The sequence below is a fragment of the Podarcis melisellensis genome (assembly GCF_964234715.1).
Source record: "Podarcis melisellensis genome assembly, chromosome: 2".
NCBI classification, from domain to species: Eukaryota; Metazoa; Chordata; class Lepidosauria; order Squamata; family Lacertidae; genus Podarcis; species Podarcis melisellensis.
In genome coordinates, this window is record NC_138529.1 from 87,483,012 (window position 1) to 87,500,414 (window position 17,403).

General features: G+C 43.1%; 1 protein-coding gene across 5 annotated transcripts in view; it reads right to left on the bottom strand.

The window, feature by feature from the left end:
• The window catches only part of THUMPD3 (THUMP domain 3 tRNA guanosine methyltransferase), a 28,964-nt gene extending 11,864 nt beyond the window's left edge, over positions 1-17,100 (bottom strand). The window contains exons 1-6 of one of the 5 annotated variants that reach the window (XM_081902649.1): positions 17,041-17,100; positions 6,105-6,380; positions 5,267-5,344; positions 4,235-4,732; positions 2,675-2,805; positions 2,118-2,187 (exon numbers count right to left, since the gene is read on the bottom strand). In XM_081902649.1, the coding sequence (XP_081758775.1) occupies positions 2,118-2,187; positions 2,675-2,805; positions 4,235-4,732; positions 5,267-5,344; positions 6,105-6,380; positions 17,041-17,085 (1,098 nt within the window). In that variant the 5' untranslated portion in view covers positions 17,086-17,100. Of the gene's footprint in view, positions 1-2,117; positions 2,188-2,674; positions 2,806-4,234; positions 4,733-5,266; positions 5,345-6,104; positions 6,442-10,389; positions 10,738-17,040 lie in introns of those variants that run through there. The other 4 variants (XM_081902651.1, XM_081902652.1, XM_081902653.1 and 1 more) reach the window with 4 other exon arrangements.
• Positions 17,101-17,403: the final 303 nt, after the last annotated feature.

The following is a 17,403-nucleotide window of genomic DNA, read 5'->3' on the forward strand; positions in this document are numbered from 1 at the left end:
AGCTGTGGGATCATATACAGGACCAGCAGTGAAGTAATATTGGCCTATCTCCTAGGGGTGCTACAAAGATTTCCAAGACTACATTAAAGATGACCAAGCACCTTTACTTAATCATAGTTGTGGAAGTAGAAATGGTTTATACATCTTGCTAGCCTGAGGATGCGCAACTTATCTGGTCATATTGTTTACCCAACACAGCATAAGGAATCAAAGTCTACAATCCTAATCAAACAAGGGAGTAAATCCCTTTGAACCCAGTCTGATTTCCATGTAGAGATGTTTAAGACTGCTTTGTCACCCTTACGTTCCAGTACACCAAATCCTACACTGTCATACCTCGGGTTACAGACACTTCAGGTTGCACATTTTTGGGTTATGGGCACGCCAAAACCCAGAAGTACCAGAACAGGTTACTTCCGGGTTTTGGCAATCGCGCTTTGCACATAAGCACCGAATTGCAACCAGCTCGTGCGCAGATGCGGCGCTGCGGGTTGCGAACATGCCTCCCACACGGATCACGTTCGCAACCCAAGCGTCAACTGTACAATGTGTTGCAACAATACATCAACATGCCAGGACATTTCTGGGACTTCAAGGGATGTTTCGTAGCTTACTATCAAATCTGAAGATATTGCTACTAATAAATAATAATACAGTGGTGCCTCGCAAGACGAAATTAATTCGTTGCGCAAGTCTTTTCGTCTTGCGAGTTTTTCGTCTTGCGAAGCACGGTTTCCCATAGGAATGCATTAAAAATCAATTAATGCGTTCCTATGGAAACCGCCTTCAGACCAGGTCCGGGGACAGTCTGTCCCCCGACCTCTTCTGAAGGCTGGCGGGGGGCAAAAGTCTTTGCTCCCCCCTGCCTGCCTTCCCGGGAGAGCGGAAAACGCAGCACTGCCTTCCCGCTCTCCCGGAAAGGCAGGCAGGGGGGACAAAGACTTTTGTCCCCCGCCCGCCTTCAGAAGAGGTCCTGGACCTCTTCCGATGACGGGCGGGGGGCAAAAGTCTTTGTCCCCCCTGCCTGCCTAACCGGGGGCTTTTAAATCGCCCCGGGACTGTCCGGGGCGATTTAAAAGCCCCGGACGGCTTTTGAAGGCAGGCGGGGGGGAGCAAAGACTTTTGCCCCCCGCCAGCCTTCAGAAGAGGTCCAGGACCTCTTCCGAAGGCAGGCGGGGGGCAAAAGTCTTTGTCCCCCCTGCCTGCCTAACCGGGGGCTTTTAAATCGCCCCGGGACTGTCCGGGGTGATTTAAAAGCCCCCGGACAGCTTTTGAAGGCAGGCGGGGGGGAGCAAAGACTTTTGCCCCCCGCCAGCCCAAGGGGCGATTTAAAAGCCCCCTGGACCTCTTCCGAAGGCGGGCGGGGGGCAAAAGTCTTTGTCCCCCTGCCTGCCTTTCCGGGAGAGCGGGAAGGCAGCGCTTGCCTTCAAAAGCCGTCCGGGGGCTTTTAAATCGCCCCGGACAGTCCCGGGGCGACTTAAAAGCCCCCGGTTAGGCAGGCAGGGGGGACAAAGACTTTTGTCCCCCGCCCGCCTTCGGAAGAGGTCCTGGACCTCTTCTGAAGGTTGGTGGGGGGCAAAAGTCTTTGCTCCCCCCGCCTGCCTTCAAAAGCCGTCCGGGATAGCGGGAAGCGCTTCCCTGCTATCCCGGACCGCTTTTAAAATGCTGGCAGTGGGGAGCAAAGCCTTTCGCCCCCGCCGGCCTTCCTGGACCTCTTCTGAAGTCCGGAGGGGGGGGGGAAAGGCTTTGCTCCCCACCGCCAGCATTTAAAAGAGGTCCCCGGAGATTTCCCTATGGGCTTTCGTCTTGCGAAGCAAGCCCATAGGGAAAATCGTCTAGCGAAGCGTCGCAAAAACCGAAAAACCCTTTCGTCTTGCGGGTTTTTCGTCTTGCGGGGCACCACTGTAATAATAATTTTATTATTTGCACCCTGCCCATCAGACTGCTTTGCCCCAGATTGTCAGTAGATGTGGTACAATCCTGTGTATGTCTAAGAAGAACTCGTACCACTGGATTTAATGGTACTTACTTCCTGATAAGTGGGTATCGGGTTGCAACCCAATACCTGGGTAAGGTATTTTATGCTTTAAAACTGAAAAGATAAAAAGCTACAGTACCTCTATTGGTATAGCACCTGTACCACACATTGGATCAATTATTATGTCCGCTGGCTGAAGATCACAAAGCCTAAACAAAATGAGGACCAAAGTTTGTGTAATAAAGACAAAAGCAAAATCTAAAAATATTATAACAGACATAAAAAAATGAAAAAAAAGCTGTTTCTTTGAAAAACACATCCAACTTCCTCTTTTGAATTTCTGGGCCGAAATCAAGGGCAAAGTGTAAAATAGTGAATCACACAAAAGACACTGCCAAATAGATGTCTGATCTTAAAAATCCCAAGTATACTGTAACTAATAATTTATAAATGTGGTCCCTAGAGGCTGTAGGACATAATAGAAAAAAATTAATACACTTAAACATTATTATTTTTTTTATAAAAAGGGGAACAGGAGTATTTCATTTGAGGAGGATTACTTATGTAAGGTACATTGAGACTGTCCTCTGCTTAATGTTTAAAAGTAGCAGAATATGCAGAACATGCAGTTACACAACAAGTTTGAACAGAGAACATATGTTTTAAGAGATCTTGCAACTGTTCCAGTTTCCTTACCTGAGCATACCATAAGCTAGAGTAGATCGAAGAGTTGTGGGTCCAAAATGGGTAATATTTCTTCTATGAAGACTCTCTTCTGTTAAGGCAATCCCCACTACCACTTCATTATTGTGGATGTTGAGGAGAACCTAGAGTAAAAGTCCCTTACATTTAACACAGACATTCCCCCTTTCACTGTAGGTAAACATTGATATATACACAAAAAACAGAACAGACTACCTCACTGAAGTGCTAATGTAGGATTTTCCAAAATTCTATCCTTTAAAGGGCTATCTTCCATAGTCCTCCTATACTTGGGAGATGAACAATCTGACCCACATAATCTGTTTAGTCTCCCAGGATCTAGTTCATCCTTCGCTACCTGTCCCTTCCTACAGTTATGACAGGATAGCTGAAATAGGCAAACAGCTGAAACATCCCAGGCTAGGAATTCTATGAATTAGAAATCCTAAGGTCAGAGGAGCCAACTTCTAGGAGCTGTGGGGGCTTTGGCCCCCACAATAAAATATTTGAGGGGGCTGGGCCCCCACGAAGTTGATAGGCATTGCCATTCAAATGGTGTGCGCGCACTGTGTCACGTGATTGATTATGCGGGGCAGGGCTTCCCTGGGCCCCCACAATATTCTATTCAAGTTGGCACCCCTGCCTGAGGTAATGCAAAGAAAGCAATGACCATCCACTGGTGTATTTTTGTTATGTGACGTGGAGTCTGAGGTAGGGGGGAAACTAGGAAAACATATGCCAACCACTAAAATATACAGCAATCCAACCAATTCTTAGAACATTTATCCTCCCCACCCCACTTTTGCAGATTACAAGGAAGTGAGATAGAAAACACTATATCCAACCTCCACTATGTTTCCTTGTAACATAGAATGAGGTATCTTGCAGTTGGGCAAACTTGAGACCATTAGTCAGCACTTGATTGTCAGTCATTCCAACCCTAAATCTCTCAAACTGGGAAGGCTATGTTATATCTAATGTAAAAGATGTAATTTTAGACTGGCCAGTATATGTGACCAGTGGTCCCAGTATGAAATCTCAACATAAATTAATACTAACATAGCCATCTCCATTTTCGTTTGAGCTGGTTCAGACACCAAGACAAAGAAAAGCTATGGTTTTCCATGATGGGAACAGAACACAGCAAGCCTTGGGCTTCAATGCTCCCCCACTCTCCTTTCTTCCTTTGGCACAGCTGCAAGATCAGATGTTTTCACTTCTGTTTTTTTTTTAACTGTAGCTTGTCTTTTAGTCCAAACACAACAGGCTCTGACTAATCTTAATTATAATGATTTTGAAGCTTGCTTGTTCCAAATAAGCCATTGTTAAGATAACCCCCCCCCCTTTAGGGTTAGGGCATAATGTTAAAATTGCAGTTAATAGCACACATAAGAAAAAAAGCTTTGATCACATGAACTTCATTGTAATGTCAGAAGCAGACTACTGCATACTGCTAAACCATGTAAATTCTGTCATATTTTAACCCACCCCTACTATTAATGGAGTAATAGTAATAATATTTTAATGGGGGGGGGGGAGAAAAGTATGCTGCACCTCCACATCAAAATTTGTCATGTCTGCTTTCCACTGAAAGAAATCTTGCACAGCTCCTCCAAAATCTCTCGCCGCCTCATTTGATTTGAAGCTGTGGTTATCACCGGCTCTGTTGCATGTTACCCGGAACTTCAGCGTCTCAGCTTTCATTTCACACTTCTTGCAGTCACCTGATCCATTTCTGCTTTCGCCATTGGATGTCAATTCTTCTTTAGAATCAGACAGTTCATCATCACCTGGTTGCACAATTTCATCTGCATTTTCTGGGTCTTGGACATCAGTATCCTCAAAAACATTTTGCACAGGTTCATTAATTGTTTTATCAACAGCTTGCTCTCTGCTCCCGTCATCCTCTTGTTTCTCTTTCTTTGCATTGGTTTGATTCTTTTTCCGCCTTGTTTTTCTTTTCTTAAGGCTTGTATTTAACCTCCACACATCCAAAGGGTCCGTCCATGGCAGTTTCTTAACCAAGTCCTCTAAATCCTTTAGAGCTTCTTCCTGAAACGTATCAGGAGAAAGTATCCATAAAAGTCATTTAATACAACCAATTATTTTCTATGTTTGCTAATTTTCAGAAGAGTAGCTGAGTTTATCTGGAGCAGCTGCTGCCCTGCTGCAGATATGGCACATTAGAGATTGGGCCTACCATGGTGGAAGTTTAGGTAAGTGAAATGGTTCGTGTATGTCATTAAGCTTTCAACCCCATTCACCAACAGCCACACCTTCATATCACATAGACAACTACTGAAATTATCCTGTATTCAAAAAGCACTCTCACATGTGGCACAGATGGGGTGTTCAGAAAGAAAATAATGTTCTGCAGTTCTTTAGAATACTTTCATAGGACATCAATATCATCAGATGTGTCAAAGAGGCAGCAAAAGTGGTGGGTACATACACACAATAAGAAAAACAACGACAAACAATTTTTTGCTGCAAGAGACTAACTAGGCTACCTCTTTACATACTGATACATACAGTGCGGGGGGCGGGGAGAGAGAGAGAGAGAGAGGAGAGAGAGAGAGAACCTACCTTAGTTTCCTTGAATTGATAATCTTTGAATTCTTGAACAACAACAAATAAGTTGTCCACGGACCTTAACTGGTGAACCTAAAGGAAATTAGAGACAATCTTTTTTAATGCTGTATTCTCCTTTTCTGATATTTGTCACCTGTACTTAAGTTCTGTAGTAGACCAACCATTTGTAGTGGCTGTCTTTATCTTAAAAAATGTAAAACAAAACATGTGTCTGAGGGCATTTCATGTCTTGAGGACATTTTGTGTTATATCACTGTAAACTTTAAATACAATTTTTTGTTTCATTTTTGTAGCTTCTATTTGCAGAAATGCATAAATAATGCACATGCACCTCTCTTCGGAATTAAGTGTGATATGGTATTAAATGCTTCAGTCCTGTATCTACTTACTTGGGAGTAAGCCTCATAGGACAGAATGTAGATGTGTAAGGATTGGCATAAAAGTACCATTATTTCAAAATAAAATACAGACAACTCCCTTTTTCCCCTGGGGTTGCATTCTGGGTCATTGTGCATGTCAGTGATCACACAGAAACATGCTGCACCCCCTCCCCATTCCAGGAAAACGAAACATACACTGGCGGTTGCGCTGGTATTTGGCTGTTTCCGCCCCCCTCAGTTTTATTTCCCCCCCAAATAATCTTTACTGGTTTTCATGTAAATACAAGGAAAGTTTCCTTGCTCCACAAAGACATTTAAAAAAAATATGTTTGCACTTCTACAGTTTACTATAATGAAGGAAATGTATATATCAGTAACTGCAAGGAGTACAACACCCTCAATCAATCAAATAGTTACCAGGATATATTATTCAAATAATAAAATATGCAAACCTTTGGAAGGCTGGTTACAGGAATTTCAAAATAGATTTTCCCTCGGTCCTTGCTAATTGTAGACTTTGATGCTAGCTTCTCTTGTACTTCATCCGCTGCAGTTAGCTCAAAGCCAGTTGGCACAGTAGCTCCAATAGTGACCACAATATCTTTAGGGGTTGCATCAGGATTGGCTTCTCTGTGCTCATCTAATGGCTTGCATGAATCACCAATGTTCACTTCAGATAGCACAGCAGCAGCATCTTCAGCTCCAGACATTCTGGTAGCATATATGGCCTGCACAGAGGCTTATATTTTAGAAGAACTTCTGTAAAGGACAATAAGTCTTTAAGCAAATCTGCAAATGTAATTCAAGTACTGTAATTCACTTGTTGAGGTATTTAAAACAGCAAACAGTACAGATTCCAAAGCCATTACTTCTTCCCTATTTATAGGCATATTACAATTTAAAAGATGTTTTTGTAACAAACAGCACATCTTTTTACATAGAGCCATCTGATCCCATTGAATTCGATGGACTTACTTCCAAATTAGCATTCACAGGATTGCTGCCTAAATTTCAAGCAAGTAGATACTTGTCATAATCTCAAGATAATTTATTTTTATGTATTTTAAAAATATAGACCACTATTTCATTAAAAGGATTAAAGCAGTTTACAACAAAAATACATAAAACCATACAGTAAAAACGTACAGGCAACCCCCCCCCCATTTATGTGGGGGTTACGTTCTGAGGTACACCATTGAAAAAAGCCGGCAAACACCCTATTCCACCCCTGCCTTATTTTGTGACATTTTCAGGTCACTTCTGGGTTTGGGCTGATGCTTGTTAGTGCTGTCACACACATATTGAATGTGCATAAATGAGAAGTTGCCTGTATTAAAAAGTTAGTAACAGGTATAAATTAACCATTGTATAAAAATGTATTCTTAACTTCTTTCATAGGCCTGGCGGAATGAAGATGTTTTCAGCAGGCATCCAAAAGTTAAAACAGCAAGCACCTGCTGAATGTCTATTGGCACAGCATTCCACAATACTGGGACAATGACGTGACAGGTTCTATTTCATGTTGTTATAAAGTGAGCCTCGCCAACTCAAGGAATGAGCAACAATGCTCCTGCAGATTATCTCTGTGATCGAGCTAGGATAGAAGGGGTCAGGTGATTCCTGAAGTATCCTAGACCTAAGTAGTTCAGGGCTTTGCAAATTAATACAAGGATAAGGCTCCTCTGACAATAGCACTCCAAAAACACAGGGTTGTGTTTCACTTCTATTTTAATTACAGTGGTGCCTCGCTAGACGAAATTAATCCGTTCCGCGATTCTCTTCGTCTAGCGGTTTTTTCGTCTTGCGAAGCAAGCCCATTGACAGCTTAGCGGATTAGCGCTACAGCTGTCAAGCGGCTTCCAGCGATCAGCTGTTAAGCGGCTTATCAGCGGAACAGCTGATAAGCGGCTTAGTGGCTTAGGAAAAGGGCGAAGAAAGCAAAAAAAACCCGCCGGGGGACGCAAGATTTTTTCGTCTTGTGAAGCAACCCCATAGGGAAATTCGTTTTGCGAAGCGCCTCCAAAACGGAAAAACCCTTTCGTCTAGCGGGTTTTTCGTCTTGCGAGGCGTTCGTCTTGCGGGGCACCACTGTATTCCCACCTATCTGCTTATTCAGATACTTGCACAAAAAATAAACCTCTGTGAAACCTGATAAATAGATAGCCCAATAAAATGTATATTGGCTACTAGAAATCTTTATTTGACAACAGCTTTCTATTTGATATTGCTTCATGCCAAATTACAGCCAAACTCAGCACTCCTAGGTGCAGTTACTTAAGAGGAGGTAGCATTCAACATGGCAGAAATATACACTAAGTTACACACCCAAATAAATGGAATTAATATGCACAAGTAATTGAACTGGGGCCCTACTGGGATGAACCTAGGCTGGCGAAGGCCCTACTGAATCCTAAGCCAGTCAAGTCCCAAAAAGGGACCCAGTCCAGGTCCACTGCTGTTCAAGTGTGGAGCAGGCACAACTAAACTCACAACCAAATACTTCAAAGGTTTTCCCATAGAATTACAAGGTCTTGCACAGCTTGGTGCTAGCTACATTACCTTTGAACTGCTTCCTTCCATACTGCCCAGCTCACTCACAAAAGTTATCATCAGAAGCTCTTCTAGCTGTAATATGTCCAGTGGAAGTACACCATATGGTGACTGAAAGGAGAAATTTCTCTGTGGTTCGCTCCACACTGTGTAACTACCGACTTTTAGAGATTTGCCAGGCATCTATGGTGCAGGTGTTGTACCAGCTGCTAAAAACTTGATGCCAGCATCCCTGGGCAACAATCCCTAGTACCAGTACTATTGAACTTTGGCAATCTGTTTATAAATGTTATTGTGTTGGCTTTATTTTGCAAACCACCTTGTTGTTTTTATAACATAAGAAAGTCTATAAATGGTTTAAATAAAAAAAAAACCTGCTGCCACATTCTATTCTGGCTGGGAGGAACTTTAGAACTTTGTGAGTCCCACTAGACATAGTGGAACTTCTTCTATTCATGTGTGCACATAAAATGTTTAAAAATAAGTTTAAGCCTTTCACTAAAATTAATGGGACTTAAAAGCAGTTACAGCTACTAGTCACAGAATAACAGCAAAAACAAGTAACACAATGAATTATTATCATTACATATTTATTTATACCCTACCGTTTTCCCTGACGGGACTCAAGGCTACTAACAGATACTGTAAAAACAATCACTAAAACATTAAAAAAATCATTAAAAAAACAATCAAACATTAATAAAATTAATACCATATACAGTACATGAACCACTTAGTCTTGCAGAAGAGTACAGGTGAAACTCAAAAAATTAGAATATTGTGGAAAAGTTCATTTATCTCAGTAATGCAACTTAAAAGGTGAAACTAATATATGAGATAGACTCATGACATGCAAAGCGAGATATGTCAAGCCTTTATTTGTTACAATTGTCATGTTTATGGCATACAGCTGATGAAAACCCCAAATTAACAATCTCAGAAAATTAGAATATTAAATGAAATCAGCAAAACAAGGACTGCAAATAGAGCAATATTGGACCTCTGAGAAGTAGAAGCATGCACATGTACTCAGTACTTGGTTTGGACCCCTTTTGCATCAATTACTGCTTCAATGCGGCGTGGCATGGATGCTATCAGCTTGCGGCACTGCTGAGGTGTTATGGAAGACCAGGAAGTTTCAATAACAGCCTTCAGCTCTTCTACATTGCTCGGTCTCATGTCTCTCATATTTCTCTTGGCAATGCCCCATAGATTCTCTATGGGGTTCAGGTCAGGTGGGTTTGCTGGCCAATCAAGCACAGTAATCCCATGGGCATTGAACCAGGTTTTGATACTTTTGGCAGTGTAGGCAGATGACAAAGTCCGATTGGAAAATGAAATCAGCATTCCCATAAAGCTCGTCTGCGGAAGGAAGCATGAAGTGCTCCAAAATCTCCTGGTAGACGGCTACGTTGACCCTGGACTTCATGAAGCACAGTGGACCAACATCAGCTGATGACATGGCTCTCCAAATCTCTTTTCTGATGAGAGCAGCTTTTGCATCTCACTTGGAAACGAAGGACCCAGTGTCTGGAGGAAGAATGGGGAGGCACACAATGTCAGATGCTTGAAGTCCAATGTGAAGTTTCCACAGTCTGTGTTGATTTGGGGAGCCATGTCACCAGCTGGTGTTGGTCCACTATGCTTCTTTGAGTCCAGGGTCAACGTAGCCGTCTACCAGCTGTACGCCATAAACATCACAACTGTAACAAATAAAGGCTTGACATATCTCGCTTTGCATGTCATGAGTCTATCTCATATATTAGTTTCACCTTTTAAGTTGCATTACTGAAATAAATGAACTTTTCCACAATATTCTAATTTTTTGAGTTTCACCTGTATACTTTAAAAAAATGATCCACGTAAAGCTAAGCACTGATTAATGAAATTAAGCATATTGTTAAGTCCCTTTCTATTTGAATAAATGGGTTTACGATGCTTAAATCTGGATGAATCGTGGCATATAAAATATCCTGGCCCGAGATGAGACACGCGAATTCCTTTCAAACCTTTTTGTGTGTGTGTGTGATAGAAACGATGCTACCTTATTTTTTAGAACGACGACGATAAAACTGAAATATCCACAACTTCCCAAGAGTGACACCCACAAACCCGGAAAAGTTAACTACTTAAATAGGACCGAAGTTCGAAAGGAATAGCAAAGAAGAAAAGTTTCTCGTGTCTTACAAGGCAGGAGGGGGCAGGGAGGGAAGCGCCTTTCCTTCCGAGCCCGTTTCGCGTCGCCCTGGCGGTCCGGGCGCCGCGCAGAGGGAGAACGGGGGCCGCTCGAAAGGTAAGACACACAGAGACACAGACCGTATTTCAAGTTCTTCTCTCAGGTAAGGCAACGGCCGGGCCCGTTTCCCTCAGCCGCAACGGCAGCAAGCATCCGATCCGGCCTGCGCACGAGGAGCACCGGGAATTTCTTCCGGGGAAAAGAAAAGGAGCGCGCTCGCTCGCTCGCAAGCACTTCCTGCGGAGCGAAGTCAGTCGGAGGCGCTCACGGCGAGCCGCCCGCTCTGCTCTCGCGCTCCGCTCACGCCTGTAGGAGAGCTCGTGCTCAACGGCTACATCGGCCCGCGTTGCTATGGAAACCGACCTCGCGCGAGACCCAAGGCATTGGCTCAGCCGCCGCCAACTGCCTTTGTTTTTATAGGGGTGCTCGTTGGTTTCCGTATGAGTGCCGGATTTACGTAGAAGCTAAACAAGCTGTACTGTATAGCTTAGGGCCCCACTCTCTTGGAGACCCCCCAAAATTTAAAGAAAACAAACCCTGGATGTACATTTCCAAAATATAAGATAAAAAACAAATAAAATAAAACCAACATACAGCAACAGTGCCTTGTGTTGTGTAGGCTCCTATGATGCAAGTAATGGGTCCGGACTGCTAGCCTGCTCCCTAAAATAACACTGGTTTCAGTTCATCAATTACTTTGATAAAATACAGATTTTGTGAAGTGCAAATACCTTTAGATACCTATTAGGTCCATAAATTGCCATTTAGCAATAGTCACAACAAAAAACGGCGACAATTTGTTGTTGACAAAGGACAGCTGGACATATAAAGGGCCCCATTATCATCAGTAGCTTAGGCCCTCATGGAGAGTGTTCTTCACCCTTTGCACTCCCCAGCCCCCACTGTTGACGGTGGGCACTCACGCACCTGATCTCTGTGGGGTGTGTGTGTGTGTGTGCCTGGTTTGCCCAATGTGTACCCAGGGCAATGCCCCCCCCCGTGCCCCTACACTATACCACTGACTAGTAGTCTTCCTGGTGTTGGATGCAAACACCCATCAGTCCCAATGGTTAGGAATGATATGAGCTGTAGTCCAGCAACATTTGAAGGGCCACAGATTCCTCCCCTCTGAACCACTCGCATGCGCATAGTAGGAGCCTCCAGCAGCCATGTTCCTCTCCAGCAAAAAGGCACCTAAGCTGCAGCCTAAAGCCTTCAGCCATCAAATTTGGGGGTTAAGGTTGCTCTGTAAACTATCTTCTTATGTATGTAAAATGTAAGGCTGTCATCACGCTGCAGTTTATGCAGCTGCCAATATGAAGACACATCAATTTCCACCATGACAACAGGCAGACAAGCAAGGAGGCAGCAGCTGGCCTAGATGTGTTTATCAAAGGGGAGAAAGGGCAGCACCCCCACCTCTGACTTAAAGGTGGAAATAATACACAGTCTCAACTTTCAGATGCAGAAATCTAAATATAGTAAAAGAACACTGTAGTCACAGTAACAAGTAAAATGCTACAAGCAATGTAATGCTACATATGTAATAGTTCCCAAGTCCTGGTCTTTATTTCTAAAATGTTTTATTTCTTCTAGTCCTTTTCTTCATATATTCCTTTCAGTGTTTTTTAGGGTCATGTAGCACATTTTTGTTTTAAAAAATGCACCAAAAGGTGATTGCAACAAGGTGATGCACCAAGAAAGCATTTTAATTGCAGCCACCTGTGGCTGTTTACAATGAGGAAATGATGAGTGGGGAAAGGGATAAGCAGGCCTCCTGCTGGCCTTTCTCCCCTATCAATTGCACCCTCCCAAAGTGGCTGTTGAAACAGGACATGGGGAGCTGAGCTGTAGCTTCATGTGCCTGTGTGTAATATGTGGTTTGGCTCTCAGGATGCTCACTGAATGATTTAACATGTGTGTCCAGGGTCAGCATTCATCACATCTTCAGAAGTCTGAGGGAAATGGGTTGTACCAAAATGGAGGCCATTATAATCTGAGAATATATTCCAACAGTCTGAAGACTAGTTTATCAATTGGAAATCCACCAGGAAAATAAACAGGTGTTGACTTTAGCTGAGAGTCATGCGATTTGTTAAAGGATTATTCCAAATATTGCTTCAAGTCTGAAATGCTCGTTTTACTTCAGCTTGATTCCCTCAAAGCTGATATTTATTCTGTGGGTGATACTGAATGGCTCACTAGAGGGCAGTATTGCATGAATATATCAATCATAAACCTCACAACCACATCAATAGGTACGGCTAATTAGTACCCAGGGTAAAGCCAGCAGAGTGGGCTGAGATTTTAATTCTGGAGGGCTTTGAACATCTAAAACTCTTACTGAGGACAACTCTCCATGATATTTACCATCTAATAGGTCTGTTAGGTCAGTTTGGCAGTTGCAAAACAAGTGTGGCCCACTAAATAAAAAGAAAAGCTGCAGTGTAGAGTGCTTCTGTTCATGACTACAGGCATCCCCTAGGATACCCCATTCCACTCTCCTCGGTTTTCCGTTTTTCTTTGCCAACTGATAACATGCCTTGGCCACTGAACATTCCTCATTGGCCTCTGGCTTTTCTTAAAAACAACACCACCACCAATGTTTTATGCCTCAAATGTACCCCTTACTTCTTCTCCCCACTGTCCTCACACATCTCCCCACTCATTTCACTTTATGTTTCTTGCTTATTCCCACTTCCACCCCTGTCAGCCATCTCTCCCCACCCTCTCGAAGTAACTGGCTTGGTTTGGTGGCCTGGTGAGTTCCAGATTTTATATTTGCTCATTACCACATGCTTGTGCAATCTAGCTGTTCTCTGTTTTCAAAGGATGTTACCCCCTAAGCCTGGGTTGGGGGATCCCTTTTAAAAAATTTTTAGAAGCCATTCACTCATGCTGGGGGACCAAACAGGGGCCAGTAGGCTTTTCTTAATCCATGGCCCCTGCCAAGGCTGCCCCATGTTGCAGCCTCAGTCTTCAGCCAATTTACAGCACAATCACACTTTTCCTCTGCCACCACCTTCAGATAATAAAGTTCAGCATTTCTAGTCACACTTTAATCAAAGGTAGTCTGATAAGATTCCAAAATGGCAGCAGTTGGTTTTTGCTTTAAGCCGTGCCCTATATCAGATGTACATTCTGTGCTCAGGTTTGACTATATGCTATCTTAAAAGCAAAGCATAGAATTACCTTGTCCTTATCAGGCCCATAATGAGAAAATATATCCCTGTTGTTAACGCAATCAAATTAAAGACTCCACTCACTTAATATATCTGGCTTCTTCATCAACTTTTGCAGTGTAATGGTCTCAATAGCATTTTTTTAAATTTCAAATGCAGAGGGTTTCAGACTGGAAATATCTCCTTTCTAATATTCAGACGATGTAGAGGAATGGCAGCCCTTGTTGGCTCTTGAACAATGTGAAAATGTGTACTGTGCCAAGAGGAACTATACCAAGCCAAATATTAGGAAAAATTATTGTCTCAAGCGGTTGGTTTCAGATGGTTTTGTAGCATTCTGATCCAAATGATTGTGTACTCAGAGCCATTGTTAATCAAGCAGCTTGTGTAGACAGCTTTCGCAGTGTGCCATTGATGAGGGGGCTGGCATATATAGCCTTGGAGAAACTGTACATTGCAATGCCAAGACTGTTAGAAGTACTTCTGCAATCAAAGAACCTTATACTCCAGTAGTCTGTTTATGAATGATGGTGTAAAACTGTTGTAATTTTAACTCATCTTCCAGTTAGTCAAACAGATATGGCAGTACAAAGCTGCTAGTCAGTTTTTCTGCCCTGGCAAGACTAGCTCCAATGAATGAATCTCTCTGTGTATCCTTTATTCACCACTAAAATGGGAACATAAGCTTACCTCAACTCATTTTGGAAATTGGGCACTTGAGAATTTTAAATTATTCTCTGTTCAGCATAAAAAATTACCACTGTGAAATACAGACATGCTAAAAAGAATGAAGCACTTATGATTGACAAAAAAATATTGAAGGTCAGCATTAAGAAATAAAATACAGCAATTAGGAACTAACTTATAGCAGCCTCAAGGAATCCCTGTTGGAGTTAGAGAACAAATGAGAATGGAAGCTGTGAGGCACACAAGCAATGTCATTAAACAGAAAGACAAATACCAAGCACCTTAAGGTGAAGAATTGTTTCCATGACAACAGATTGCTGCTGGAGCTATTTCTTTAAAAAATTATGATGATCTTTCTGTCTGTTTGGTTGCTACAATCTAGGCCTCCATGTTCAGGAAAATTATGCTGATGAACAGAAGAGGTATATCATCCTCTTGACTTGTTGTTTTTACAACCATGGTCCTAAACACTTGCTTCTTATTGGAATGATAAGAAAGCTTGCTATAGTTAAAAGGGTATGAGGAAGTGATGCAGTGTAGGAGGGAGGGAAGAAAACAACAACCCCAAGATATGTTTTATAGTTTTAGGGTTGCCATACATCCAGAATTTCCTGGCCATAACCAGAATACTGCAGTTGGAAGCAGTGTCTGGGTGGAAATCGCTGAAATGTTTGAAATATGCACCTGATTTGTCTGGGAGAGATAAACCAGGAACATGGATTCACACAGAACACTAAGCCAAAGCATAGCTTAGCTAACAGCAATGGGCAGTGGTGGTTGTACTTACTTACTTACCTACTCTGTAATAACAAACTTCAAACTCCACTCCAATGGGTTCTCCTAGACCCAGGCTACTACTACTATTCAGTCTCACTTATTGCCTGTGAGCACTTAACAATAACTTAGGAATTGTAGTGTAGAGGAGTGGTACAAAGCCAGCTAGCTACAGATGTTACCATTAACAAATGTATTTATGCTGATTTGTTACAAGATCATTAAGTGCACAGGCTTATCTGGTTATTTTAAAATAGTCCTGCATATTTAAACGAGCACACACTTTGTCAACTTGTTACTGCCCTTTTAAATACCAACAGCTTCTATTCAACTACAGTACATATTAATGAAGGAAGGAGACAGCTTGAAGGAAGCAGTTAGTTACCCTATAAAAACTCCTTACCCAAAATGCTCCCTTTATCTCTCTATGCACCCCAATTAAGCTCCCCTAACACTGTCAATGAGGGCTGGGCTGGAAGCCTTCTTTCCCCAGCCCTTTACTGGCCTATTAAACCACAAGCTGGTCTGGCTCCACTGCCCTGGAAATCTTCCCCCTGATCCTTCTACCAGCCACTAGCGACCAACATCCCAAGCTGCTTCTCCCTTCTCCCCAGTTTCTCCCCTTGTCTCTCCCATCTAAGCCAAGTGATTCAATTGGCCCCAGCAAGTCTCTGGCCATCTCGATCCATTTCAATTGGGGTTTTGGCCTAGTTTTGGCCCATAAACTGCTTTGGACTCTCTGCATGATAACCTCTGTCAGGAGAAAGATGGAGGAAATGTGTTACTGTTAATTCTCCTCAATCTCTCAGCAGCTTTTGATACCACCTGGAATGGCTGTCTGAGTTGGCACTGATTTTGCAGTGGTTCTGGTCCTGGATGGTCATTTCCCAGAGGGTGATGCTTGGGGTGGGGGTGGCCCTGTGTAGCCTCCAATGTGGGGTTCCTCAGGACTCAATTTTATCCACCATGCTGCTTAACATCTACATGAAACCGCTGAACTTCTGGAGTTTTGGAGCACGTCAGCAATATGCTGATGACACATAGCTCTACTTCTCCATGATATCTGCAGCTGTACCAGTGGAGGTGCTGGACCGTTGCCTTGCCTTGGCAATGGACAGGATGAGGGCCAACAAGCTGAAGCTCTATCCAGCTAAGACTGAGGCATAGCTAGTGGGTGGTTCACTAGACCACATGGCTGGGAGGTTGCCTGCTCTTGATGGGGTTACATTCCCTTTGAAGGAGTGGGTACATAGCTTGAGGGTACTCCTGGATCCTTTGCTTTCGCGTGAGGCTCAGATGACCTTGGTGCTGCAGAGTGCTTTCCATCAGCTTGGGCTGGTGGCCCAGCTGCACCTTTATTTGGACAGGGATAGCCTAGCCCAGGCACCCCCAACCTTCAGCCCTCCAGATGTTTTGGACTACAATTCCCATCATCCCTAACCACTGGTCCTGTTAGCTAGGGATCATGGGAGTTGTAGGCCAAAACATCTCAAGGGCTGCAGGTTGGGGATGCCTCACCTAACTTCTGTTGCCTGTGCTTTGAACCTCTAGGTTAGTTTACTGCAAAGCGTTATGTGTAGGACTGCCTCCGAAAATGGTTTGTAAACTTCAACTGGTGTGGTATTTGGTGGCCAGGTTGCTCATGTGATCATCATCTGAGGCCTGCCTTTGTGTGTCCTCACTATGAGAGGCCTAGAGGGGAGTAACATGAGAATAAGCCTTTTCTGAGGTGGCTTGCCTGGTGCCTTCATTACATATCTTTACGCACCATGCAAAAACATTTCTCCATAACCAGGCCTTTGGCATATTGATTTGTTTATTTTATTTTATTATGTATTTTGTGTTCTCATTTTGTATTTTTATGTTGTAAACTGCCCTGTGATCTTTGGATGAAGGGCAGTATACAAATTTTATAAATACCAATTATCTTCTTCATCATCATCAAGCCACTCTGCCTGCCTCTGAGATCTTCCTTCTTCTTCCCTGGTCCTCTTCCATCTTCATCTTCTAGATGACTTCATGAACACCAAGCTCCAACATCGCTAACTAACTCCCTACTGATCAGCACCCATTCATATATACACTTCCTCCGGTCCCTCTAGTTCAGCTCCAGCCAATCACCCTGTCTAACTGAAAATTCTATACTGCCCTCCACCAATCAAAATCTCCTTTCCCTCCTTCTTCATACTGAGAATTCTGACACCAAACCTTCCTTGCATGAGTCTGTTAAGACTCCAAGCGACAGTTAAACTGATTTTTACAGGATCAGACAAATACACTACAAGACAAATGTCACGATGAATTATATAATACCCATTCATA